The sequence below is a fragment of the Raphanus sativus genome, chromosome 3 (assembly GCF_000801105.2).
Source record: "Raphanus sativus cultivar WK10039 chromosome 3, ASM80110v3, whole genome shotgun sequence".
Classification (NCBI taxonomy): domain Eukaryota; kingdom Viridiplantae; phylum Streptophyta; class Magnoliopsida; order Brassicales; family Brassicaceae; genus Raphanus; species Raphanus sativus.
Window position 1 is genome coordinate 3,666,716 of NC_079513.1, and position 27,880 is coordinate 3,694,595.

General features: G+C 38.4%; 5 protein-coding genes and 1 non-coding gene across 13 annotated transcripts in view; 3 read left to right on the plus strand and 3 right to left on the minus strand.

The window, feature by feature from the left end:
• Window positions 1-937, plus strand: part of LOC108834277 (meiosis-specific protein ASY2-like) — a 1,847-nt gene extending 910 nt beyond the window's left edge. Inside the window, exon 3 of the mRNA XM_057006125.1 lies at window positions 1-937. This exon is cut by the window's left edge and continues 13 nt beyond it. Coding sequence (XP_056862105.1) covers window positions 1-937 — 937 coding nt within the window.
• A 2,162-nt stretch (window positions 938-3,099) lies between these two features.
• LOC108834276 (transposon Tf2-1 polyprotein) lies at window positions 3,100-6,869 on the minus strand. Its single transcript, XM_057006198.1, has 2 exons — window positions 3,779-6,869; window positions 3,100-3,722 (listed from the first exon to the last, which is right to left on the minus strand). The coding sequence occupies exons 1-2, from the start codon at window positions 6,867-6,869 to the stop codon at window positions 3,100-3,102; spliced, it is 3,714 nt and encodes a 1,237-aa protein (XP_056862178.1).
• A 2,346-nt stretch (window positions 6,870-9,215) lies between these two features.
• Window positions 9,216-9,288, plus strand: TRNAK-CUU (transfer RNA lysine (anticodon CUU)). The gene has a single exon. It is a non-coding gene; the product is annotated as a tRNA-Lys (tRNA).
• A 2,790-nt stretch (window positions 9,289-12,078) lies between these two features.
• On the plus strand, window positions 12,079-13,746 carry LOC108845900 (31 kDa ribonucleoprotein, chloroplastic-like). 7 transcript variants are annotated; one of them, XM_057006130.1, is made up of 4 exons: window positions 12,079-12,451; window positions 12,537-12,828; window positions 13,063-13,145; window positions 13,432-13,746. In XM_057006130.1, exons 2-4 carry the CDS (start codon window positions 12,582-12,584, stop codon window positions 13,522-13,524), a joined length of 423 nt encoding a protein of 140 aa, XP_056862110.1. In that variant the 5' UTR covers window positions 12,079-12,451; window positions 12,537-12,581; the 3' UTR covers window positions 13,525-13,746. The 7 variants fall into 7 exon arrangements, 2 of the variants coding, with proteins under 2 accessions (XP_056862110.1, XP_056862111.1); XM_057006131.1 differs by having other exon boundaries at window positions 12,080-12,451; window positions 12,537-12,765; XR_008943800.1 differs by having other exon boundaries at window positions 12,081-12,451; window positions 12,537-12,796.
• Window positions 13,747-15,372: 1,626 nt separating this feature from the next.
• Window positions 15,373-17,476, minus strand: LOC108844513 (4-substituted benzoates-glutamate ligase GH3.12). The gene is given in 5 exon segments (XM_018617777.2): window positions 15,373-15,953; window positions 15,956-16,018; window positions 16,112-16,887; window positions 16,970-17,071; window positions 17,164-17,476. Coding segments are annotated over 5 exon segments (1,710 nt in total). The 5' UTR covers window positions 17,433-17,476; the 3' UTR covers window positions 15,373-15,453.
• Window positions 17,477-22,042: 4,566 nt separating this feature from the next.
• LOC108846351 (uncharacterized) lies at window positions 22,043-24,563 on the minus strand. 2 transcript variants are annotated; one of them, XM_018619585.2, is made up of 3 exons: window positions 23,893-24,563; window positions 22,344-23,725; window positions 22,043-22,241 (listed from the first exon to the last, which is right to left on the minus strand). In XM_018619585.2, exons 1-3 carry the CDS (start codon window positions 23,929-23,931, stop codon window positions 22,229-22,231), a joined length of 1,434 nt encoding a protein of 477 aa, XP_018475087.2. In that variant the 5' UTR covers window positions 23,932-24,563; the 3' UTR covers window positions 22,043-22,228. The 2 variants fall into 2 exon arrangements, with proteins under 2 accessions (XP_018475087.2, XP_056862106.1); XM_057006126.1 differs by lacking the exon at window positions 22,043-22,241 and having other exon boundaries at window positions 22,251-23,725.
• Window positions 24,564-27,880: the final 3,317 nt, after the last annotated feature.

Below are 27,880 nucleotides of genomic sequence, written 5' to 3' on the forward strand. Positions count from 1 at the left end.
GAGCATTCCCTTAGTTGGCGTCCCTGGTAAGAGACGCCTTTCGCTTTTCGTTCCGCGTATTCAGAAGCTAATCAACAACGCTAGGAAGATGAGGCCTCAGCCGAACTTGAGTGAGTTGATAAGGGCTCAGCTAAATCTCCCGAGAGCCGATCCTCCGCGCCGTGTGTCGGCGCCTGTTGCCGAGAGTCCCCCGCTAGCTGTCTCGAGGGACGGATCTCCGGTTCTTGTTGAAGACCTTCCGACTGAGGATCCAACTGTGGACGTTCAGCAAGTCGTGGAGGCTTCCGAGGACGCTCCGGTGATAGCTCCCAGTCCTTCAAAGAAAAAAAAGAAAAAGAGGTCCCGGCGCGATTCTTCGGCTGAAGTGGATCAGGAGGAGGAGTCTGTCGGTTGTCCAGATGCTGGGGGTCCTCCTAAGAAGAAGAAGAAGAAGGGAGCTAAAGCCGGCGAAGGACCACTTTTGCAGGAAAAGACTGGTCCTCAGGAAGGTGATGGTGGGGATGCGGCTGGCGATTCCACGGGGGAGACGGGACGTTCTTCCCCCGAAGCTCAGTTGCAGTTGAACAGGAAGAGGAAAGAGACGGGTCCCAGCGAGGGGGTCGTCCAAAGCGAGGATCCGCCGGCTCCCGTCCTTACGACGGCTCCGAGTCAGCCGTCGACTTCTAAGCCTCCGGCTGGACGAAGTTCCGCCCCTAGGAGAGGTCCTCCCGAGTTCCCGGATAAGGTGTCTTTTGAGTATGACGGGACGACTCCCCTTATCTACGCTCCGGGCAAGTGCGCGGAGCTGATGAGTCAGATTAACGGTGGTCCCCGGCCATTGCTCTTGAACGATCTTATCTTCAAGAAGGAGTATACTGACGCTGCTCAAGCCAAGCTTCGGGTAAGGATTCTTCTTGTCTTTTGGTTACAGTTGGAAATATTTTCGTGGAGGTGTTAACCGCGATTTCGGTTTTCTCCTTTTGCAGGGTGATGGGAGCATGAATTTCGTCGTGGAGTTGTACGATACCGAGCTCAAGACGACTCGTACTGAGCTGCGGCGCTCGGAGAAGCTGGTGAAGGCCAAGGATGCCTTTATTAGAAGGAAGAAAGCCGAATGGACGGCAGAGACTGATAAACTTAAGGCGAAGGCAACTCGCGCAATCTCTCGTCGGAAGGCCCAAAAGGAGAAGCTGGCTACCACCGAAGCTGCACTGGGCTCGGCTCAAGAGACCGTGGGGATCCTCGAGGCTGAGATAGCGTTGATGAAGGAAAAGGAAGAGGAGGTGGAGAAGGACCATGCGAAGATCATTGAGCAGCATGAAAAGAAAATCCGTCATCAAGCGATGGAGATTGAACGGCTGAAGCGTTCTCGGATCTTCGAGGTGACGCAGGAGAGGATCCGCGTCCATACCGAGATGATCGCGAAATGCAACAGGCGCTTTCGTAACATAGCTGATCGGGAGAAGCGTCGTGCTCCCTTTGATGAAGCGACTGCTATGTATAATCAGTCGTTCGGAACGAGGACTTGCCTCGAGGTTCTGCTGGAGGCCGGCCGCGACATCCCGCAGGAGACTATTGATATGTTCGCGGTTCGAGAGGAGGAGTATGATCGCGAGGCTAAGAAGCTCGACGTGGGAGAGATCCCAGAGGATGATCTTACTCTTTCTCCGCTTGTGCTGCCTTCTCCATATGTAGACGAAAGGATATTGGCTGGCCTCGACACTTTCGGATCCAACGCGAGTTTGATTGATCCGACCGATGCAGCTGCTCTTTCGGATTCAATTGCTGAAGGGTCTGAACGTCGGGAACTCGATGGAGGGTCTTTACTTGCCGTGACCCCGAGTGTCGACCCTGCAGGTGCCCCGGCTTCCGGGAATCAGCTTGTGGATGAAGAACCAGCCTTAGGCACGGCTGAGAAAGGATCCCTGATCCTTGTTGCATCGGATACTTCTGCCGAGGACCAGACGGATGATCAAGGCGAGGAGGAGACCGTCGTCGATCAGCAGATTCCCCTCCAAGACGAGCAAGGAAACGACTTACGAGAGTCGGGAGTGCCGCTGGATACTGGCCTCGAGGCTTCGACAGCGTCGAAGGGTCAAGATGAGGATGAGGAGCGTAGATCCGAAGATGGCGGGATGGAGGTACAGAGACTCGAGGAACAAGAGCCCGGTGCGATCGAGAACCCTGCTAAGGAGTGATCCGGCTTTCCTCTTTCTATCTTTAAATGCTTATGTATTATCTTTCTTCTTTTTTGGTGTGTGCCCGATAGGGCTTTGTTGTTTAAAACTCGTAGTACTCTACTCGGTTTACCTGTCGATTAATTCGACTTTGTGGCAAACGATGACTTTCTTTTAGGAGCGGTGGATTGAATCCAAACTTTTGTTTCGAGGAAAGCTTGCTGTCGTTTTAATCTTTATTACTTCTTCTTTTGAGAATATAAAGACGAGTGTGGGACTCTTTTGAACTTAGAGAAAATTTCAAACATTGACGGTTCTATTGATTTCGAAGTAATTTCAAAGTTTTTGGTTGGCCAAACCGTTGCTTTACAAATCACGAAATAATAGAGTCATTGTTTCGGGCGCGCCGACTTTCGGTGCCGACGTGACCATGTTCCCGCGAATATGTGTCTGATCAGGACGTATTCGTCGAAGGGGCAAGCATCATTGTACGTTTGCGAGAGGACGGGGCCGAGCTCGCGTATAGATTTTGCTGCTGAGGGACGGACCCTCGTATTGTTGGATACTCTTCCCGGGGGGGAGTTTGGTTTTGTTTTTGGTTATAGCTGGACCGGTTAAGGCTGCCTACGTACCTCGGATGAGGATCAAGCCATTCGTAGTTCGGGTTTTTGAGTAAGAGTGACCGAAGGGTGCACTTACTCGGTTTTACGGGTAAGAGTGACCGAAGGGTGCACTTACTCGTTTTTTTTTTTTTTTTTTTTTTTTTTTTTTTTTTTTTTTTTTTTTTTTTTTTTTTTTTACGAGCGTTCGTCCTATGAGTAGAAGCGTCGTAGATGCATGGAGTTCCAGGCGCGGGGTACCGCATCTCCATGAGAGGTTTCTAGTCGGAAAACTCCGGGGCGTATGACTTGTGTAATCTTGTAGGGGCCTTCCCAATTGGCGCCTAACTTGCCGGCTTTCCACTCTTTAGTGTTTTCGAACACTTTGCGTAGGACGAGGTCTCCGAGTTCGAGAGGGCGGGATCGAACCTTCTTATTATAATAGCTTTCGATCTGGTTCTGGTAATTCTGGATACGGAGAAGCGCTTGATCGCGTTTTTCCTCGATGTTGTCCAGAGCGTCGAGGAGCATGTCTCGGTTGATCTCACCGTGAAGGGGCATCTTGGAGCGTCGTAAGCTGGTGACGTTGACTCGGCTGGTGCCATTGCCTCGACTCCGTATGCCAGCGAAAAGGGGGTAGCTTGCGTTGCTCCCCGAGGTGTCGTTCGGTGAGACCATAGAACGCCGTCTAGTTCGTCTGCCCAGCATCCCTTTTTCAGGTCGAGTCGTTTCTTCAGACCATCGATGATGGTTTTGTTCGTCGACTCGGCTTGGCCGTTGCACTGCGGGTACCTCGGGGTCGCGGTGTTGAGACGGATTCTCCATTTCTCACAGAACTCACGGAAGTTGTGCGAGATAAATTGGGATCCATTGTCGGTGACTATTTCATAAGGAAGTCCGTGACGGCAAATGATGTTTTTCCAGACGAACTTCTGTACTTCTTTGTCGGTGACGTTTGCGTATGCCTCTGCTTCCACCCACTTTGTGAAATAGTCAGTTAAGACAAGGATGAAACGCTTTTGCCTGGAGTTCGGCAATGGGCCAATGATGTCCATTCCCCACCGCATGAAGGGTATGGTGCGGTCATGGTTCGGAGGAGTTCGGTCGGACTGTGGATCGTAGAAGCGTGGCGTTGGCATTTGTCGCAGTGGCGAACGTAGGAGTCGCAGTCCGTGTTCATTGACGGCCAGTAGAAACCGAGATTCTTGATTTTCAGAGCGAGAGCTCGTCCTCCTGAGTGATTACCTGCCGCGCCTTCGTGGGTTTCGGCCATAACGAGCCTCGTCTGTTCGCCATGGATACATTTGAGGAGAACTTTAGTGGCGGTCCATCGGTGGAGCTCACCTTCGGTGACGACGTAATGCGCGCTGCGTCGCTTTAATCGCCTTGCTTCCCATTTATCCGTGGGTAACGTTCCATGGGCGAGGAAGTTAATGAACTCGAGACGCCAGTCGGTTGTTTGATCATCGTCAATCATCGTGGGGGAATCGTCAATGGGAGATGCCGCTTCGGTGACCGAAGCAACGGTCCCTCCTTCCTGATCAATGCTGGGCTTCTCGATTCGGTGGATTGGAATCGTCCGCTTTACTTGATCGTGGAGCTTGCTACCGAGGGCAGCGAGAGCGTCTGCGCAGATGTTCTCCCCACGGGGGACTTTCGTTAGTTCAAAGAACTCGAAACCTTTGGCTAGGTCTTGGACGATGCGAAGGTAGGAATCCATTCGGTCGTTTCGTACGTCGTAATCTCCGTGGTACTGACTGACGACAAGCTGGGAGTCGCAATACGCGCTTAGTCGTTTAACTTTGACTGCTTGGGCGAGACGGAGTCCCGCAATGAGAGACTCGTATTCTGCCTCGTTGTTTGAAGCGTTAAAACCGAAGGTGAAGGATTGTCGGATCAATTCTCCGGTTGGCGACTGCAACTGGACGCCTGCGCCCGAGCCTTTGTTCGTGGAGGAACCGTCCACGTGCAATATCCAGTTGTTACTGGGTAGGACGAGGTCTTGTTCGAGCTCTGGCGTGAGCTCGATGAGGAAATCAGCAAGGACTTGTGACTTGGCCGCTGTGCGGTTCTTGTACGTTATGTCGTGAGCGCTAAGTTCCATTGCCCATTTAGTCAATCTTCCTGACTGATTCGTGTTCTGCATCACCGTCCGTAGAGGCTGGTTGGAGAGAACCTCGATACTGTGTGACTGGAAGTAGGGGCGGAGTTTACGAGCCGAGGTAACGACAGCAAGGGCCATTTTCTCCAGAGTTGGGTAGCGGGTTTCCGCTTCGGTCATGCGTTTGCTGATGTAAAAAATGGGTTTCTGTTCGCCTCGGTCTTCTCGGATGAGGACGCTGCTAACTGCTGAAGAAGTGACTGCGATATAAAGAGACAGGATATCACCGACTTCCGGTTTCGCGAGGACTGGGGGTGTAGTGAGGTATTGCTTGAGTTGAGAGAATGCCTCTTCGCACTTATCGTCCCATACGAATCGTCTGTTCCCTCGCAACAACTCGTAGAAAGGAAGACACTTGTCGGTTGATCGGGAGATAAACCTGTTGAGGGCCGCGATTCTGCCCGTTAGACGCTGCACCTCTCTACTGTTCTTTGGACTGGGTAGGTCGAGGATTGCTGATATCTGCTTCGGGTTGGCCTCGATGCCTCGCTGGGTCACTATGTATCCGAGGAACTCGCCCGAGGTGACGCCGAATGTGCATTTGGCCGGGTTGAGTTTCATCCCATACTCGTTTAGCGTCGTGAAACAATCGCGCAGATGGTCGAGGTGATCGCTCGCGTGAAGCGATTTGACTAGCATGTCATCGATGTATACTTCCATGGTGTTGCCCAGTCTGTCAGCAAACATCTTATTGACGAGGCGCTGGTAAGTCGCTCCAGCGTTCTTCAGGCCGAAAGGCATGACCTTGTAGCAGTAGGTTCCCCGATCAGTGATGAAAGCGGTCTTCTCTCGGTCGTCGGGGTGCATCATTATTTGATTATACCCCGAGAAGGCATCCATGAAGGTAAGCAGTTCGTTGCCTGCTGTTGACTCGACCAGTCGATCGATATGGGGGAGTGGGTAGCTGTCTTTCGGGCATGCCTTGTTGAGATCGGTGAAATCTACGCAGACACGCCACTTCCCGTTTTTCTTTTTGACGACAACCGGATTTGCTAACCACTCGGGGTACCGGACCTCGGTGATGGATCCTGCTGCGAGTAATCGGTCTACTTCCTCGTTGACTGCTTTCGATCGATCGGGCCCGAGTTTACGCCTTTTCTGCCGGATTGGTTTGAAAGTGGGGTCGACGTTCAACTCGTGCGAGGTTATAGTCGGATCGATTCCCTTCATGTCTGCTGCGGACCAGGCGAATGTTGAGGCATTCTCTCGGAGAAAAGAGGTGATCTGGGTTTGCATTTCATCCGAGAGAAAAGCGCCGATTCGTACGACCTTTGTCGGGTCGTTTACGTCGAGCGGGACCTCGCGGATTTCTTCCTTCTGAGGGTATACTTTATGGATAGGTTTGGAGACGGAGTTGATGAGGGATACGGATTGCTGGAGTTTCACCGTTGCAATGAGTATTTCTCTCGCGGCCTGCTGGTCTCCTCGGATGGTTTGCGTGCTGCCGTCCTTGCCCGGGAACTTGACACACTGGTGGTAAGACGACGGAATGGCTCTCATTGCATGGAGCCAGGGGGTGCCAAGAATCGCGTTATACGGCGCTCTGGCTTGTATAACGGAGAATTTCACCGTGCGAACGATGTCTCCTGCATAGACGGGGAGGCGTATCGTACCGAGCATCTGCTCCGAAGCTCCGTTAAATCCGGTAAGGGTGCGAGAAGATGGTTTCATGTTCTGCAGATCAACGCCCATCTTATCCAGCGTGTGGCGGAAGATGAGATCGACCGAGCTCCCGGTATCGATCAAGACTTTGGTGACTTGACATTCTCCGATCCCGATGTCGACGAGGAGTGGATCGTTGTGAGGCATGTGGACGCCCCGTGCGTCGGCGTTGGAAAATGTTATTTGATGGTCGTCTCCAGCAGACGAAGGCCAACGTCTGGAGGTAACGGCTTGTCGCCTGTAGTCTTTGACTGCTCTGACGGAGTCACCGCAGAGGGGGGATCCTCCCATGATTACGCTGATCCGGGGGAAGCGACTTCTGCGTCGAGATTCGATCTGTTCGCGGAGGTCGTTAGTCCCAGTGTCGTCTGCAGTGGTAGTGGAATTGCGTTCTTTCGCTTTTTCCAAGTGCCTACGCAGGTCAGATCGTTTGGAACGGTTGAGCTTTATCCTCAGGTCGTCAACCTAGAGTTGAGGCTGTCTCGTAGATCGGAAACTTGGAAAGGGTGATCCGGATCGATCCTTCGGGATTTGGACGCGCTATCTGTGGGACCGTAGGACGGAGCTTCGGTTGCGGCTTTTCGCTTTAGCAAAGTCCGAAGGTCGGTCCCCTCTGCGTCAGTAGCGTTTACTCGGGGAGAAGTCTGCGCAGTCTGCTCGTCGTCCGAAGAGTCACTTATTTTGGAGAGGATGACCTCTACTCGCCGACGGTTCCTCGGCTGTTCTTCGTCAGCCGATGAGTCGTCTTTATCCTGAGCATCCTCGTCGTCTGCTTTGGCTTGAGGTTGCTTCTCTTTGGATTTCTGAGACTTCTTTTCCTTGTTTTTGCTCCAGCTTTTGCCGTTCTTGGGCTTTGGTTTGGGGGGTGGGTCGATCTCCAGCTTTCCACTTTCCACGGATGACAAGAACTGTTTGTAGAGAACGTTGCACTCATTCGTGTTGTGAGTGTCGACTTTGTGATAGGCGCAGTACTTGCGGGAAGGGGGTGCGTTAGGACCCGAGGACTCGGGCGACGTTGGGCCTTTCAGATCGTTCTCGGAAGACGGGCGGTTGTAGACGTTCCACCCTTTTTCTCGGACTGCGGCAGTAGACGCGGGATCCGCTTCGTCAGCGACGACGTACGCGAAGTTGCGCTTCGGATTGCCGGAGGAATGTTGCCTCGGCTCCTGTCGGTTGTCACTTGTCTTAGCTGAGTTCTGCTTTGCTGCTGCGTCTTTTGCAGCGTTCTGTCGTCCGATGATTGCCTTCGTGTCTTCCTCCATTTTTATGAAGTTATGGGAACGCGCTATGGCATCTGCGAGAGAACGCGTCGGGTGTCGGTAAAGGTCGGCTCGGAAAGTAGACTTGAGGTGAAGGGTGTTTTTCAAGGATTCGACGGCGATCTGGTCGGGGATGTCTATCTTCGAGACGACAGATTTGAACTTTTCCATGAAGTCGCGGAGACTCTGACCGTTGGCTTGGGTTAGGTTCCACAGATCGGAAGCGGTTGCTTCCTCGCGAGTGAACATGATATAGTTCTTCAGGAAGGCGGTGGAGAGGTCATGGAAGCTGTTGACAGAGTTTTCTTTGAGGCCGGTGAACCAAGCCAAAGCCGTTCCTTCTAGGGTTTCGACGAAGAGCTGGCAAAAGCCGGCGTCTTTCTCTTCGTCGGAGAGATTTGCACGGCGCATAGCGATGTTGAACGATGTGACATGGACCGTCGGGTCAGAGAGTCCGTCGAAAGTCGGCAAGCGGAGCTTGTCCATTTTTCGGAGCCTAACATTGGTTATCTTCGCGGAAAATGGGGTTCGGAGAGACTCGGCGAGGACGCGTTCGATCTGCGGAGCAGATGTTGTCACGTGGTGTATTTGCGAGCTGATGTCGAGGATGGACTGCTTGAGCGCCGCGAGCTCGTTGATGGTTTGCACGTCGGAGGCGTCTCCACGAGCGTTGGTTGTCTGCGCTGGCACACGGTCGTCGGCGTCGGGAGCGTCGTCTTGAGTAGGTAAGGCGCCGGCCGTCCTCTCGGTGGCGAAAAGTTGTCGCCGGTACGCTGCCGTCGTTGCGTCGGCGTTCGCGGCGAGGGGGGCGATGAGGGCAGCGAGAGCAGTGAGCTGGTCGGTTACTGCCTTTTGGGCGGCGTCCTGTTGAGCTAGACGCGCCATAATGGTGTCGATAGAAGCTGGTGGTGGCACCGGCAAGGGAGTAGCCGGTGTTGGGGTTGGAGTCGGCTCACGAGCATCCTGCTCTTCGCCGGAGGTGGAACCGTCGTTAGATGGCCCGGCCCATTCACAACTCCGCGTCGGCCCGACTCCCGACAGGACGGCACCACAAAGCCCGTTGAGTCGAAGCGACGACACCCGGCCCACGGATGAAAAGCCCATCGAGCTTAGGTCACGAAGATTAGGTCATGGGATCAAGAGGACGTCAGCTATAAAGGAGGACGAAGGGACAACGAGGAGGGGATCCGAAATCACGCTCACTCACTTGGCGGCTAGAATTAGGGTTTTCATCTTGTATTCCTCGCCGTTGTACTTTTCCGACCGACAGCTTCCGAGCTCCGGTCTTCTCTTTCTCACCGTTTGTTTCCTCTTTTGTACACCGACTAAACTCTTTCTCATCTGAATAAAAACGTCTTCGACTAAACCCACAATCGAAATCTGTCTAGCTCAGTTGGTAGAGCGCAAGGCTCTTAACCTTGTGGTCGTGGGTTCGAGCCCCACGGTGGGCGCCAACTGTTTGATCGGAAAACGGTTCTATGCTAAAGTAGACAGATTTCGATTGTGGGTTTAGTCGAAGACGTTTTTATTCAGATGAGAAAGAGTTTAGTCGGTGTACAAAAGAGGAAACAAACGGTGAGAAAGAGAGACCGGAGCTCGGAAGCTGTCGGTCGGAAAAGTACAACGGCGAGAATACAAGATGAAAACCCTAATTCTAGCCGCCAAGTGAGTGAGCGTGATTTCGGATCCCCTCCTCGTTGTCCCTTCGTCCTCTTTTTATAGCTGACGTCCTCTTGATCCCATGACCTAATCTTCGTGACCTAAGCTCGATGGGCTTTTCATCCGTGGGCCGGGTGTCGTCGCTTCGACTCAACGGGCTTTGTGGTGCCGTCCTGTCGGGAGTCGGGCCGACGCGGAGTTGTGAATGGGCCGGGCCATCTATTATTCGGGCCTTGTGGGAGGATGTGAATCCTGTCCCTACAGTATCTATTTATATCATTGCCTTACCTTGTTGTTGATTTGGTAAACAAGATTTGCTCACTTGCCTCCTCCTCAACCCATCTCCTTGAATATATCATGTTAAACCAGGCTCGTGCTGCCTGTTTTAGACCATATAAATCTTTTAGAAGCTTGTAGACTTTGCCTTCTCCATTCTTCAGTTTATACTTTCTCGGTTGCTCAACATAAACCTCTTTTTTTTTTTTTGAAAAAACAACATAAACCTCTTATGATAATGCTTATTATATGAAAGCTGATTCCACATCTAGTTATTAGAGAATCCAACCTCTTTGAGCTGATAGAGCTAGACTCATTTTCTTGTATCCATGCGAGGTACATGAGTCGCCTCTTCATAGTCAATCTCGTGTTCTTGAGGATAACCATTTGCAACTAAGTGAACTTTAAATTTATCAATTTCTTTATGTTGATTAAGATAAGTTTTTATACGTACTTGACTCTTGTGCTCTATCATATTTATTCTGTGTTATTTTGTATATTACTAGTTTTATTTTTTGACAAAAATTTGTTTTGTGCCGTTATTAATAAGATTTTCTCTAAAATATATTTATTAAAATATTAATAATAGAAACACATTGTAACCTATAGTTTTGAAACACTAATCCAATAACATTCACACTACAAGAAAACACTCACTTGACGACTACGTATATCATATGGTTAATTCATCATAAATGGAGAGGCACAACGAATAACCCACCAAATCAGAATCGTCGTAAAGTTTATGACGAAAGAGCTTTGTCGTAAAATCTAAAGATGTCATGCTATAAAGCTATAAGAAGACAAATAGATATAATATATATATATATATATACAAATTTAATATTCAAAATCATATCAAAAATATATAACTGAATTTGTAAATATAAAAAAAAAAAAAAAAAAAAATATAGAGATGACAAAAAAAAAAGAATTTGTAAGTATAGTAAACAAAAATTGTGATAGTATAACATTTACTCGATAAAAGAGGATATTCAATCGGAGAATTAGCACACATATATAACCGATATACTTGATTTTATTAATTCTAATTGTCTGTTTGATCATTTGTCATCGAGAAAATGCTATACTATCAAAAATTGTGCTTAATATATTTACAAATCCAGCGATATATTTTTATATGAATTTGAGTTTTTTTTGTATATATATATAATATCATGTTACAAAATTGTAAAAAGAGAAATATATATATATATATATTTCTTCCAAGATTAAAATTCGATTTTTTTTTGGTTAAATGTCAAAACACTAAAATGCTAAAGTTTCTAACTTTACAATATGGCGTTGATAAAATTTTAAGGCTTAATTTTAAATCATTTATTGAAAATAAATTACAAAAAACTGAACTTTTACACATTATAGCTATTTATCTAATCATTTGGCTCAATCATCATTTATTGACACCTCATACTTCCATCTCTCCAGTATTTTGACGAAAAGAAAGTCAAGGTTTAATATGTTAAAATTATTACCTGGAGGTTAGAAATATTAGTGAAAATGTTTAAATTGTGTGTAAGTGTCAATCTGATGGTTTAAAATATGATTTTCTCTTCGAAAATATGTTAGTTCTGTTTTGTATTTTTTTTTAATAAGATAGGTGATAAGTATTGTTTTGGTTAGTTTTGATTTATATTTAAATTAGATATTTTTCGATAATCTCTTAGACTTGAAAAATGATTCCGACATATGTCATTATCACATTATTTTTCACTAAGAAAGATGACATAAATAATTTCTCTTATATTTTTTGGGTAAGTTTTCTTAAATAAGGTAATAAATAATAACTACATCAACTGTTAATGTAAATTATCTTTACAAAAATAAATTTTGTCAAGATTTATAATTATAATTAATTTTCTTTATGTTTCTCAAAACTGGAATAATATAAATTGTACATGTGCCAACAAATATAAAACTAGAAGAATATTAATAAAATATTATTTTAATTGATAATTAATGATTGAAATTTGATTTAAATTTATTAGTTCATTAAATAAATTAAAATATTTATTTTTAACAATTTAACATATATTAACTAAAATAAAATACAAAATTTATGAAAATAATATATATTTATAAATTACAGGATCATATACATATCTATAACATTACTAAAAGAAGAATATGAAGCTCCCTTAGAATGTCCATCTCCTTTAATTAAATCAGCCAATAGCATAGGAGGAAGTATGTCGCCACGTCAGATAAGAGTTTGTGTAGATGGGCTTCGTGATTTTACAGCAGCCCGTTTGGCCATTCCTAATTTTTTCAAAGCCCAGTACTGTTTCCTATCGTCTTCTCTTCTGCAGAGACGTAGACCCTAATCTCGCGATATCGACTGCGAGACCTTTCCTCTTCCTTACCTTTGTTCTTCCTCCTTTTCACGATCAATCAATCCTCTCCCTACACCTTATTGCTCTTTAATCATGGAGTTAACGGAGTCTCTTCGGTTACTCCCTCTGAATTCTAGGATCCTTTATAAATAGCTCCTTTGGGTTTTTATTTTTCACCCAACAATTGTGCTATCCTCTCGAGTGAAGGAAGGAGGAGAAAATGATGATGCATAGATGGAGAAGATCAAGAGAGTTTATACGATCGGCATGTAAATCACTAAGCAGTCTCCGACAAAAAAACACAACTCAATGTCTCCTTCTGTTTCAGGTTCGGTTTTTCAATTTCACATTTCTGTAATTTCAATTTCACTTGAAACAAAAAAAAAAGATTGAAACTTTTGGATTGGATTTAGGCTCTGTGAATCGTTACGAGTCAAAAGGAAAGACCTTTGAGTAAAATGCTTGGAATCATCATCATCATCATCCATGTCTTGGTAGAAACCAGAAGAAGAGGAAGGAGACGTGAGCGAAGGAGGAGGAGGAGGAGACTTCCGGAGCCACCGGAAGAAGCGAAGCTCTTCGTTGGAAACTTGGCTTATGACGTTGAGAGCCAGGCCTTGGCTATGCTCTTTGAGCAAGCCGGTACTGTTCATCATGCATTGCTTAAGTTCATGTATGTTCTGTGCATTGCAATTTGCATCCTTTGTGAGTCTAATGGATATCTTGACTTTTAAATGTTTGGAGCATCTCTGGTTCTGATCAAGTTATTTGCAGTGTTCAGAATCGTGTGGATTGAACTGATATATGTCGACTTACAGAACAAGATGGAATTATCATACTTGAGTATATTTATATAGTTGATGTTATTCTTACAGTTGTTTAGTGAAAGAGATAGCGTTTGCTAATACTAACTGGTTCTTCGAATTCTCCTGGTTGAAGGTTATATACAACAGGGAAACCAACCAGAGTCGTGGGTTTGGTTTTGTGACAATGAAACAGCTGTTGAGAAGTTCAATCGTTATGTAAGTTCATATATGTGTATCAATCATTTCTGAACTATTGGCATGTATTGGTGGAGGGATGTTGTTCCTTTGGTCCTGGCTCAGAAGGTGCATTATCTGTTCTTAATCCAACCAAAGTCTTGATCTTTCTTCTCTTAGAAAGAACGTTTTGTATTGAACTGTTGTTTCTGAGACATTTTTGGCAACTGAGTTAAGTTGAGGGTTTTCTCTGTTAACTTCTGATTTTTCTGTTTGTGAGAACATTGTTGAGCATCTGTGATGATCTTATTCATGTTTTTTTTTTCAGGATCTGAACGGACGGCTTTTGACAGTAACAAGGCAGCTCCCAAAGGATCACGTCCCGAACGCCAACCACGGGTATACGAAGCTGCATTCATAGTGTACGAAGGTAACTTCTGGTGGTAATTTTTTTTTTTTTGGTTCTCTTCTTTGAAGCAAAGCTTGGAGTAGAGAAACACAATCTCTGTGTTGTTAATAATACTACGAACATCTTATAAAGTGTTGTTATGTTCGGTCCTTCTGACATAGGTTGAAGTAAAGATTCAAGTGTGATGTATATTGAGTTTCATTGTGCATTTTTACTTGTAATTAATTTTGAACTTTTTTAAGAACCTTTAACTAAGAAACTCCCATTGGACCACTTAAAATTAGAAACAAAGCTGATGAACATAACTTAAATGTAGGTTTTAAATACACGCATAATTCAAAAATCTATAAAATAATAAGACAATAAACAAATATATGATAAAAAAATAATGGATACATTACAATATTTTTTTTTATAAATTCGTGTTAAAGATAATAAAATATTTAATTATAAATATGAAAATACAATTCTCACATAACATGTTGATGTCAAAGGTTTTATATCAATATGCTCAAAAAAAGGTTTTTAGTCATGCATTCAACATTTATTCCATTCACATGATCTCATTATAAATAAAACATTTATTATTCACTCAATAGTAAGTTAAATTATAAAACATTTATTATTCAGTCAATAGTAAGTTAAATTATGTCTTTTCAAATTTACAAATTATCATTGTTACCTAATAAAAAAATATAATAAATTTTAAACTTTTTTTTTTAAAACATGATTATTGTGAAACAGAGTAAATTTTGATGGGTAAAGAGAAAATGAAAAAAAGTAAAAAAAACTTATTTTTTTAATTAATATAAAAAATAAATTCAAAAATATAATTACAAAAATACAAACTGCGCATAGCGCGGTTCAAGAATCTAGTTTAAATAAATAATCATTATCCTGTACATACAATTTATTCTTAGCAAATTAAATTTTAATTCTATTGGAATTTAAATAAAATAAAATAAAAAATAACTAAACCAAATCAAAATAAACAAAACTACATAAAATTACATTTATTATTTTATTTTTGCACATCGATAATATAAAATATAAAATATTAAATGTTCAAATGTATACTAAATATTATTTTTAAATTAAGATATTTATATTTAAAATTATTAGTTATACGCATGGTGCATTAAAACTTCTAGTTTAATTGAAATAAATTTTAGTTAGTCTTAAAATTGACACTTTATCAAAACTGACACAGTATTAAAATGCACGACAACAGAAAACGATGTCTTACCAATTACCAACGACAGAAAACGACGTTTACCAAACGATAGGAAATGAAAGATATCATGTTTTCTGTTCTAATATGAATTTCATTGGATCATTGCAGTGGTTTGTATTTGATGGGGATTTTTTGCAAAACAATTTTAACGAGGACACTGCCATAAATTGAGTTTGGATAGAAAAGTCGCAACTGACTGACTGAGCGTATTGTAAATGCTCTCTGAGCATATTTTCAGTTAAATATAAGAGACCCTAAATTCTCAAATTCACCTCAACTCTTCGTACCAATCAAAACATCACGTATACAATTATTAAAAAATAAACAAAACTAAAAAGAAAAAAGAGGTAAACGTGAAAAAAAAACGTGTCTAACATTTGTTTTGTCAATGTCTTCTATGGCTTCTTTTTCTCCACCGTACAAAAAAAAATTGAAAATTTGGTTATCAAATTGAAGCTTTCAATTTCAATTTCTAGTTAGTGTTTAGAATTAGGATCTAGAATTTAGGATTTAAGATTTATGATTTAATGTTTAGGGTTAATATCAATATTTTTATATATAATTTAAGGAAATACACAAATCACACAATAGTACAAACTTTTTTTTTTTTGAACAACCACACAATAGTACAAACAAATTACAAATTCAGCTATAAACATAAAACCAATCTCACGGGATATTTTGGTCCCTATTCTTCAATTGTGTGATCACGGTGGTGGGAACTTGTCACTGAAAAAGCGAGCAATAACACTATTTTCAAGAAGTTCTAAAGCTTCAGAAGAGTTGATGCAAATAGGTGGCTTGTATTGAGATGCAGAAGCACCTCGAGAGATAAACAGCTTCATAAGAGAATCAAAAGTTCCTTGTTGCACCACCCTTATCTCTAGAGGTCCAATAGACCCCTCGTTTGTCCTTACCTTTCGATAAAGAAAATTTAATGATTCCTCCATTACACAACAACATTCCACCATTACCTTGTTATCGAGTTTAACAATGTCATCAACTTTTTTGGCTTTGAGTTCCCAGTAGAAAACGTAGTGACCTGGAAGACTGGCGATATCAGCATAACATGTGAATCCCATCAATATTAAATCTGAAGTTTTAATAAGGTGGTCTGTCGCATGATTCAGTGCCTTCAAAATGTCTTCTTCAGTTGTTACCTCCACGTTGATGCTTAGAACCACACTTTTTCTGCGTACAAATCTAATTGAGGTGCATTATTGTGGAATCCAGACACTTGTAGAATATCCCCCATTCTATATCTGTGTAAACCTAATAAAACAACAATGAAAATGAATTAAATTACTAGTTTAGAAAATATACTATATATATGGATATCATGTATTGTATATACATATAACTCACCGAAATAATTTGTGACCAAGGGCTCATAGTAGCACCCAATCTGAACATCCACAAGATCAACAATGTCACCCTCGTTACCGTTGTCGCCAGCGCGTAGGAACTCAAAGTAAGACATATTAGGCATAAAAGTGTAGGATATATCTTGTGGCTTGCATAAGGGATTCACATTTACTCCAAACATTGTCTCAGAAGACGCGTAAATGGGGGATATCAAAGGCAGTTTGTTGGAGTAAAACTCCAACATTGGAATGAATTGTGCGTTTTGTCCTGTAATAACACTTTGAATGAATTTCGTTTTGGGCCAAAGACGTGTGATTATACCTTTCCAAGATTCTTTCTGGCATTCTTCTTCAATTCTATCTGCTAATTCGGAATTAGGTCCTCCCAAGATGTTAGTCACAACTTCTCTGCAAGCAAAATCAGTGATCCACTCGCTAACATGGCCAGATCGAATGTTACTACACAATTCTTTCCAGTTATTTTCGAGAACAGTGATTGCTCCAACTAAACTACAGGCAAAGGGAGCAGCCAGACTCACAACTTCGTCTCTCTGAATAAGACCACAAAGAAGATGGCAGTGCATAGCCTGTTTATTGTCTGAGCACAACATCACTTCATTAGGACTTGTATAGCGATATGATGACTCGTTCTTGAAAGATTCACTCGTTAAATAGCTTCCCCTCACGAAAGAAACTGGCAAGCCAGAGGGGGTTGAAGATGGCACTCTAGCGAAATAAAACGTCATCGTCTTTCCTTGTTTGACACCCTCGATATGCCTAGTTACCCAAAACAAAGAGATCTGATGGGTATTCGTGTTCAAAGTTGCAAATAAAAAATGGAGAAAATTTGAAGATTTACTTGGATATTATGGACGAAGATTGAGCAGTGATGAATGCCATGTCCTCAAAAAACTTCTTATTAACAGGGAAGATCTTTTGTTTTCCTCCAGAAGTCCCAGAGCTATGTACACCAAAAATCATATTAATATATGATTTTTTCAATTTTTTTTTTAATATATGATAAAATTGTTTCAAAAATTGGACAAGAATTACCTCAAGAGAAATTGAGTGACAGCTTTTCCGGAAATGACACCTGAAGGCTCCCCATTCGCGACACGTTCGATATAAGGCTTAACATCTTCATACATCACAACTGGTACATTCTTCTTGAATAGCTCTTTATCAGAGCTTCCATGGAGAAACTGTCGGAGGTACTCTGTGTTGGTATTAATCGTGAGTATCTCCTCTAATAGATTGTCTTGTATTTGCTTGGCATTTAATGTCAGCTCATCCAGATCGTTGAGATCAAAACTCACACTCATATTTGGTCTTAATTTCTTTTCCACTTCAAATAAGTGGTTCTTGATGTAGCGGTATTTATATATAGGTATATTTTACCAATATACTTTTATGTTGTTAAACGTGAAAAAATAAAGGTCAAATAAAGCTGCACCGAATTATGATTAATTGTCTGAAAAAATCATGCAAAAACCTTGCAGTGGAAATTTTTTCAAAAATTGCTTTTAAATTTCATCATACTTACATTGATCAATCACATCTCGTGATCAAAAGAAATACATACAATCTATCTTATACTATTAAAGCAAAATCTCTAATAGGATTTTGCTTTTACTTTTGGTTTTATTTACAAGCCATTATCTCTTTTACTTAACATATTCATTAAAAATATAATTAAATGACAATATTTATAGGATCCACTATCTATATTTACATTCTTTTCATTTAAATCATACTATTAATTATCATTTTTAAGAACATAATTATATTTTTACCACAATATAATGATACTGCCCTGAGTATAGAAGTTGTATGAATCATTAATCATCAAATACAAACCTATATAAATCGACCAGAAAATCAATCCCTATATATTAAAAGAGAAACATTACAATATTTTAGCTATGACATGTGTCATCACTAGAATGCTTCTCAAATTCTCTAGGAAATATGTTACTCCATTAAACATATATTATATACTTCTCATTAAACTAACCATAACATTAATTAACAATCTAATTAATATTTTTCATTATTTCCTTAAATAAAAGCTACGGAATTACCAAAAGTGAATAGAACATATATTTGACAATTAATGATTTTAATAATAAAAATTTGATAACAATTTTTACATCCTCCATTATTTTTTAATTTTATATTATTAATATAAATTAAATAATAATGTTAGTCATATAATAAAAACTTAGATTTTTTCATATATGTTATATTTAAATTTTTTGAAAACGACTATAAACTACGAAAACTGTAAAGAGTCTCACGTTGAAAGTTTTTGTGATCAATTATTTAAATTTTTGTTATAATAAAATACAAGTGATCATAAAAGCATATGAGTAAAAATTATATTTAATAGGAATAATAGATATTCAGATTAATATATATATTAAACTATATACCATATAAAAATACAGAAATATTTTAATTTAAAATTTTGAATCAAACAAGTATTGAGAACTTAATATTTTAATTTCAAAATTTGCATTGAATTTTAAAGAAACATTATAAATTATTATAAATATTTAAACTTCCACACTAATTTTTTTATTATTAGTGGTTTAAAAGTTTTGTTAAGAAATAGAAATGAACATAAAATCTTATGATTAGGAATTTTCATTTAATAACTAATCATATTAAAAATATATTATATGTAAATGTTAATATTATTTAAGTTTAATTACATTCAATACAAAATATTTTTTTTTTAATTTCTTTTACCTAAAATAATTGTATGTAAACAAAAATAATTTCTTTAATGTATGTATTTGTTTCAGGTCAAATATATACGTAACACTTAATAATTTTTAATTATCAAATATATATTATTAATTTGTTTTATAATATGTAGAAAACATAAAAAAAATAGTAAAAACTATATGTATATAAAATATTTATTCCGCGTAAGGCGCATATCTTAAACTAGTGTTACTTATAAGTCCTCCACCATTGACCACTAATCTACAGATATAAGTCTAAAGATCCATGTTGCTTGCATGAATATAAGTTGTCCACTTTAACCATTAACCATCAAATATATACTTTTTTTTTGTGCACCAAATATTGATTAAGAAGAGAGTCTACAAGGTTCAAATCAGCCCATTAGGGGCCCAAAGCAGAAACAGAAAGTAGAAAGAGTTTGGCTGACGCATCAGCTTCTCTGTTGAAGTCGCGAGAGATGTGAGAGAACTTGATATTGGCGAAAGCAGAGGAGATAGCTTGGATATCGCAGACGATTCCATGTATTTCCTTGACCTGCATGCCATTGGATATTGCTCTGATGAGCGTTAGATTGTCAGAGGACATCCTGAGAGAGGTTATCTCCAGGGTCGCTGCCTTGATTAGGGCTAGACGCATCGCGAGCGCTTCTGCTACCAGCGGTGAATCGACGTGTTCCTGAGTCGTTGATCCTTCCTTCGCCGAAGGAAAACCGTTTCCCGTGAAGATCCAAGCGAGGCCTGCTCGCTTTTGCTGTTTGTTCCACGCCGCATCTGTTCGGCAGAGCGTTTCTCCTTCTAGGATCGAAGGGCTCTGCTTGATTCTCGGCGTTCTTCCGTGTTGCTGCTGTTGTTGGAGAGGAGATCCCTGCGCTGAAGTCCACTCTCTGGCCAGCCATAAAGCCCTTGTTGCGACCTCTTCAGCTGAAGACGATCGGGCGTCGAAGACCAGTGAGTTCCGTGCTAGCCAAATTGACCAAACGATCCAAGGGAGGATGCTGTGGGAGACACCTGTAGGTGGGAGGCAGTATATACTTCTGAGCTTCACCATTGCTTCTTGAAAGGTATCATCTGTAGCTATGACATCACATATATACCTATAACCTATGTAAATAGGTTACGTGGTACATAGCACATATATTTATTAACTAAATCCTGTTAATATAAAGCTATATGATTTGAATCTTTTATCTTATGATTGGTAGAAGGGGAACAAAAATAATAGTATGCTAATATTATAAATATATTATCTTACTCACTTTCCAAAATATACTTTTTAAGTTTTAAGTAATATTTTCGAGATTCATTACTTGGTTAATGAAAATATTATCAGTTATCTACTTATACGTGAAGATAATTAAATTTTAAATCTTAATATATTTAAAATATATTATAAGTACTTATTTCGTGAACATGGTGACAAACAATATATGCAAATTTTTTAAATGATCATAAATAAAAAATATCAATCTTTAATATATTTTAGAATTTATTAATAAATTAATAAAGTTTTAATGGTAACATTATATTGTTTATCATGATATCATAGCCTCCATTTTTAACAACTATTATGATAAAAAAAATTGCATCGACTAAAAAACATTGGTTAAAATTCCTACGATTAAAACCTATATAATTTGAATATTATGTCTTATGATTAGTAGAATGATACAAAATACTTAATTTACCGTAGTATTAATGTGATACTATATAAAATAAAATAAAATAGGTATGATAAACATTTTTAAAACAAATGTCAAAATTTTCATAAACTTTATTTAAAAATATATAAGTTAAACATTTTTAATAAAAATATACTTCCAATTTAATTTCAAAATTGAAAATTAATTTTAAATTTTACTGAAAATATTTTACATGCTTATAACATAATTTTACGGGTTTAATGAGCAACTTTATTGAATTTTAAAAATTAAAAAGTTCAAACAATCTCAGGTTTAAGTTGAGCAGGTCCCAAATGAGATGAATATAACTTTCTAAATCTTTAATTTCGCATGTAGTGTCAGAAATCAACCGTCTTTCGTTGTTCATATGGATGCGGAGTTATCCGTTTGGTTTACAGAGTTAATATGAGTCTGTTGGTGTTATGACAAAAAAATTTTAAATTTCAGGTTTAAGAAATCATGTATTAATCATTTATAAAATATTTGAATAAAAAGGAAAAAAAACATACACTATATTGTTATAAAACCTTTTAAAAAATTATACTGATATAGGCATCGAAAAATAGTAACAAACAATAACGAATTAATAGCTAGAAGCCAATACTGATATAAATTAAATGATGATAAATAGCTAGAAGGTAATAAACACATATGTATATATAAAATATTCAGAAAACAAAAATGATTGTTACCATCAATCAATTAATTAACTAATCAAATTTGGAGATATAATTAAAATAATTTATTGTACAATTAAAAAGCCAAAATAGTAACCCATATATATATATATATATATATATATATATATACTATAATATTTAAAACAATAGGTTATTTATAGAAAATTTTAAATTAAATTTTCAGATTGAAAAAGTTCCGCGTTTTGAAAGCGCGGGTGAAAATCTAGTCTATACTATTAAAGTAAAATCCCTCATATGATTCTGCGCCTGAATTTTCAAGTTAATTACATATCTCTGCCATTGCCTTTTCTATTTTTAGGAAAAATATTTTTTGCCAATTATCCTTTTCTATTTTTAGGAAAATATTTTTTGCCAATTATTTTAGACCAATCAGAACTCTTCGAATTTTACAGCCTAGCAAATCTATTTAAGCCCATTGCCTATTAAGTCCAGCCCTTTTTAAAATCCAAACAGAAATTAATCTTCAGCCCATCGAATCATCTTATTTTTCTTTTGTCAAATCCACTACCCTGAAATGAAAACACTAACCAAGATGAATATAACATACATATAAACAGAAATGTAAATCAATGTTCATAATAAGCTTTTTTTTTTCTCAAGTTCATAATAAGCTTATTTAGATGATACATGACACATACATATATTTTGATTTCTTTGAAAAATACAATATATAATGGCGGACACTTTAATCAACCAAAAATATTAAAATATATTTGACCACAATTTACTATGGTATATTTCAATTTTTATAACAATATTTATTTAAAAATCTAATAACAATTTATTTTTTTTTATTTTTTTTGGCAAACGTTAGGATATCTAAAAAATTTCGGTTTACATGACACAAAAGTAAAATGAAAATAAATACTTCAAATTAAAATATAACGAAAAGCAAGAGCTTGATAACTTAGTAACAAGTTCACCACACTAGGTTTGAGATTAACGTCCTTTAGTAAGAAAAGTCCAAAACCCGGCCGGGTAGCTTTCTTCATATGGTTGCCCTACAATTTATGACACAATTTTGAGTATTTGGAAACTTGAACACATGCTACTTTTTCTCTTCAATCTCGTATAATTATTAATTAAGAAAGAAAAGAACTTGCCTAGGCAAATGATCTCCATCGTACTCAGCTAATTGACACAGCCTCTCGTTCACAAAATGATATTCCCCATGCTCACGAATTTCATTTTCTTCTTGTGCATGTTCTTCATTACTTAGATGAGCCCTGAACTTATCAATGCTTATGGTAATAAAGCCGACACACAATCTGCAATAGAACCTTGAGGTAGATTGACCGTCCCCACTTCCACTGCTGCTGCTGCAGTTCTGAAGTAGTCTTTCTTCCCCTGAAAGTATGCTTTCCCAGAGCCACTCAGCAGAAGTGAGTAGGTATGACATTTTGTAAGGCCTAAACGAATAAGCCAGAAAAAAGTTGTAATTATTCTCTTGTAGTAGCTTGACAAGACGACGTGCCATGATCTCCACATTATCCGATATGACCATGATTAGAGCAGCTGTTTGAGGAGGATTGTTACGATGCCATTCCAACATATCGTTAAACATTAGCGAGTAAGTGACATCGCTAACGGTATGTGCGACATCGACACCAGTGGAAGAGAGAGCTTGTAGGGGGGTATGTTTATGGTCGCGATAGGCAGTGATGGAGACAGGACCATAGTAGCCAAGTTCCTTGACTGCCGCTTCTATACTCGGACGGACCTGACGAGCATCATAACCTTCAGGTATCGGACAGCCAGACAAGTCCCACCACACATGTATTTTAGCTGTGGCAAATTCAGGCGTCGCCTTGTAGTTTCTTCCCCAATCCTCCGTGTAACGTACGAGTTTGTGGTCCGTAGGGTTCACAAACTCTTCCCGTGCATGACTGTAACTCGAGAGATGCTTCTTGAATTTCTTCAGGTATCCACTATCGTAACTGCACGATTTACAATAAAACTTGGCACCACCCTGCTGAACACCAGCAGCAGCAGGTGGTGAGCTGCTTAGTAATTTTTTCCAGCACCACTGTTCACTAACGGAGAGAACCATATATTCTGGCTTAACTGAATAAGCCAGAAAAAGCTTGTACAGCGTCCGTTGCTGTAGCCGGACCAGATCCCAGGTGAATTTATCTCCCACCTCATCTGATATGATCATCATTGTATTTGTAGCAGGAGGAGGATTCAGACGACGCCATTTCACCAAATCCTCATACATGAAGTGACATGTGCTCTCGGATTTGGTATGTGCTACAGAGACTCCAGTGGATGAGAGCCCTTTCAGTATGTGATCAGGGGTTTGTGTTTGGTCGCCATAGGCAGTGATGGAGACAGGGCCAGAGTAGCCTTGTTCCTTGAAGGCTGCTTCTAAACTCGATCGGACCTGACCAGCCTCATAATCCTCCGGAATCGGACAGTCCTTCATGTCCCACCACACCGCTATCTTAGCCGTCGCGTATTCACCCGTCGCCTCCATCCTCTGAACCTTTTTTTAACAAATCACACACACCAAATCTATTTATTTTTAATGAACCAAAAAAAATTGGCCAATTTGGCTGGAAATACATAAAACATAAGTTTATTAGCATATATCATGCAAAACAAAAGATATTTAGGTAGTTAGAGAGAGAAAGATAGGCAAAATTACTCAACTGTCCCCATCTTCTCTACTCTTTCACGATCAATTTCCATCTTTTCTCTACTCTGTTTTTATGGTTTATGTTTTAGATCTTTTGTACTCAAAACAATTGTTCAGTCTTTGCAACCCTAAAATCTGAAATGGCATCAGAGAAAAAGTAAAATCCTTCATTTATAATCGGCTTAATATTTGTCAGTTTTTGTTTTAATCGATCATTTGATTAGCCATTTATTATAACCTTCACTAAACCAAACTTAACCATCTCTAACAGGTTCTCGTTTTGTGAAAACTATTCAAACGCCATCAACATGTGATCCAGAACTCCAAAATTTTCTCATAAGTCCTAAATGATTTGAAGAGACATCTAAAATGGCAACGGAACCTTAATAAATAAATAATTGACTAATGCGATGTGATTAGGAAGGTTTTGGTAGATCGGAACCAGTCAATATCCAACGATATGAACACCATCGCTAGCCGCCACCGGAGGCTTGTTCTTCACCGATCATCACCGTAGCTATCGTAGCTGATGTCCATGGAGCCATCGTTGCTCTTGTTGGTGTTGTTTAGCGGAGCTGAATGGAGACATGGAGGAGAGACGAGGAACGGAGCGACGCCACCGTCACCGATTCACACGACCTTCAGTGGTGACCCGCCGGTGGTGCATCCCATGTCACCGATGACGTTGCCGTGTTGTCAAAATTTATGTCGTGCAGTTAACCAAGGAGAAGCGTAAGATCTGGAGTAGGTTTAACAATAGGGGCATTTCGGGGGTTTAGAAAAAATGCACAGTACTTTTCTATATACCTAATATAATTTTTTTTTATAGTTATCTGATGCAATTACCCAAAATTTTATGTATAGTTTGGATACCATATCTATTAGTACTATAATTTTTCAACTCACCCCTAATTTTCGAAATCAAAACAGGTAATTACTTTGGAGTGCTAATGCCTTTTCTTCCTGTTTAGTTTAATTATAATTAGTATTTAATTATAACGCTTAGATACCAAATCTATTCCAAGTATATTCTTTAACCTATTCTGTATATCCTCTCCTATTATAAATTCAAAAGTTAAATTATATATGGCAAAGCTTCACTATTTTATAACTATATTAAATGTTACCCAAAATACAGAGAAAGAAGATTATACGATTTTCCTAAAATCACACTTCAAAGAATTACATCTACTCATATTTCTTGTGCAATACTAACAGAATATATTGGGATTTCGAAATGTTAATTGAACCTTCCTAATATTATCAATTACTGATATCAAATCAAAACCCATAAAATCTCGGGAGATACGATCTACGATTATGCAACAAGTTACACGGAAAACCTAAACACCTATCCCTTCGACCTCTTCCTATTATAAATAGCAATCACCTCTTCCTAATCTAACCCACACCGTCAAACAAAGAAATGGCTACACAAAAGCAAATCCGAACATTGAGTGCTTCTAATAGAAAATTGACCATTCAAGACTTGAGACCCCGGCACACTAGTAAATTAGTTCATGTGAAGGTTCTACATTCTTGGGTCCAAAACATTCAAGGTGAAACCATGGAATTCATCTTGGCTGATGAGAATGTAAGCAACCTTAAGTGCCTATTTATGGTTTTGAATATATATATATATATATATGATGTTTATATTTTATGTGATTGTGTTCTTAATATTTTCAATCTGTTTTTTACAGGGGTGATAAGTTTCACACAACATGCAAACAGACTTACATTGAGAGTAAAGGGGGGCTTCCTTCGGTTGGAGTATGGCGCAACATCCGGAATTTCCATGTTAGACCTGCAATAGGAGCTTATCGATCAACAAACCATGAGCCATTACTCAATCCAATCAAACAAAAAATCGGATTAGCTGTTAATTAGTTATCAAAGAAAAAGAAAGAAAAAGACATCAAATTAGATTTAACCTTTTGTTATCTTTTTCTGCCTTTTACTATTCCGTTGAATAGATTGGAGCAGGTAAAGTCGAAAACCATCTCGGCCTCATCGTTGAAATCACAGATGGCTTCAGATTTGACATGCAAACATTTCTGAAAAAAAATAGTATATACTTATTGATGTTCGAGATTTGTAATTCTAGAACTACAGAATCTATATAATATAAAAAAGATTTGTAACTCCATGTCTTTTTGGTTTTGCAGAGGGAGATAGTTTTTTTTTCTCGATGCAGTTTTTGGAATAAACAAATTGAATGTCGTCGGTAGACATTAATGTGACTGTGGGCTGGGCCTTTAAAATCGATTGGTATTAAGTGATCAAATATTACTAAAAAGTCCGAATATTAACCACTAGATGAGAAAAAATATTATAGATAAGCCAATTCAAAATAGATTAGTAAAGCCCAATTTATAATGAAGAAATATATCCAATTTATATGCACACTCTATACATATAATTTTATCAGTTACATTAAATAATAGAAATTTTAAAAAATTCCAAAAAGTTAGTCCAAAAAAATAAAAATTTAAAAGAAAAATTTTCACGCTTTGAAAGAGCGGATCAAAATCTACTAATATACCATTAAAACAGAATTCTATTTTAAAAATTTAAGATTATGCCCTTAAAGTTTTATCATATTTACAAGACATGATAAATATGAGTTTCCTTATAATCGTAGTTATTACATTAAATTACATAATATTTTGCTTATTTAAAAGATTGCAATATTTCAATTATTTAATACTTAACAAAAACAATTTTATAAATAGCGTGTATATATATATATATATAATCATGTCTAATTTTAAATTCATTTAGGTTAGAAATTATATTGTATAGTTATTTGATTTTGTTTGATCTATGTAGAGGCGATTTACTTTCACAATGTAAATTTCAACGTGTATCAGTTTTTTAACGAATTTTTTTTATGGTTTTTAACTAAATTTATACTATTTTGAACACACTACACATGACAACCGTATATACTAAGTTTTTATACATGAATTACATTGATTTAATTTTCTATATTCAAAATAATAAGTCTAAACAGTGTTGTCAAATTTTAGAAATGAATTACACAACTTTAAAAAAAATTACAAATATATTTCAAACTGGTCTAAAAATATCAATACAATTACATGAATTTAAATGGATAAAATTATTGAGAACTTAAATGTAAATGAGGTCAAACTGTCTCGACATGATGTATTTGAAAAATGAGACGTATTTAAATAAGGTGGATCTACCATTTTATCATTCTTAACAAAGTATTTGAAAAAAAATAATTTTTTTTACAATGTACAATATCCTGGTTTTTAAAACGTAGATCAAAATCTAGTATCATATTATAGCATGACCATCTCAGTCACCCATATAAGGCAGAAAGCCACAGAAAGTTTTTTTTTTGTTAAAGAAAATCACAGAGAGTTCATTTTGTCATTTCAACAAAACCAAATATATAAGTAATAAAATAACATGATGTGCTGTATGTGATTTTGGGAAATTAATCGTAAAGCCAGCATCAAATAAAATTGATACATAGTCACAAAAATAAAGAAGTTAGTTTACTTAGTATTAGAAAAAGAAATTTATTATTACATACTATTTTACAATTATCTTTTTTTTATCATTTGAGAGAAATAAAATTATTATCAAATATTATATAGTTTTAAAAGTTGGGAACTTTACAATTCGTTTTTGTTAATATCATTACTATTTTCAGAATTCTTTTTAATTATAAAATTTATATCATGTTCATTTAAAAAAGTTAAAAATGAAAAATCAGTTTTATAAATTCAATAATTTATAATATTTTATTATCATCAATTTTTTTAGAAAGAAAAAAAAATACTATTATCAAATTCTTACAATCTTTTTTGATTATAATTCAAAAGAAAAAAAAATACTATCAATCATTTATTTTAGGTAATTTAAATAAAATTATAACATATATCATATCACAGTAATTTTTATTGACATGAAACGCAATCATATCGGGTCAATTAGCAAGTTCAAACCAAACTATAATAATATTTG

Excerpts from the sequence above, each read along its gene's own strand:
- LOC108834276 (XM_057006198.1), bottom strand. The coding sequence starts at position 6,869 with ATGGGAGGATCCCCCCTCTGCGGTGACTCCGTCAGAGCAGTCAAAGAC. Across the intron at positions 3,723-3,778 it reads GGCCCATTGCCGAACTCCAG|AGGCATACGCAAACGTCACC; the intron begins GCAAAAGCGTTT and ends GGGTGGAAGCAG.
- LOC108845900 (XM_057006130.1), top strand. The coding sequence starts at position 12,582 with ATGCTTGGAATCATCATCATCATCATCCATGTCTTGGTAGAAACCAGA. Across the intron at positions 12,829-13,062 it reads CATTGCAATTTGCATCCTTT|GTTATATACAACAGGGAAAC; the intron begins GTGAGTCTAATG and ends TCCTGGTTGAAG. Across the intron at positions 13,146-13,431 it reads TTGAGAAGTTCAATCGTTAT|GATCTGAACGGACGGCTTTT; the intron begins GTAAGTTCATAT and ends TTTTTTTTTCAG.
- LOC108846351 (XM_057006126.1), bottom strand. The coding sequence starts at position 23,931 with ATGGAAATTGATCGTGAAAGAGTAGAGAAGATGGGGACA. Across the intron at positions 23,726-23,892 it reads GAGTAGAGAAGATGGGGACA|GTTCAGAGGATGGAGGCGAC; the intron begins GTTGAGTAATTT and ends TGTTAAAAAAAG.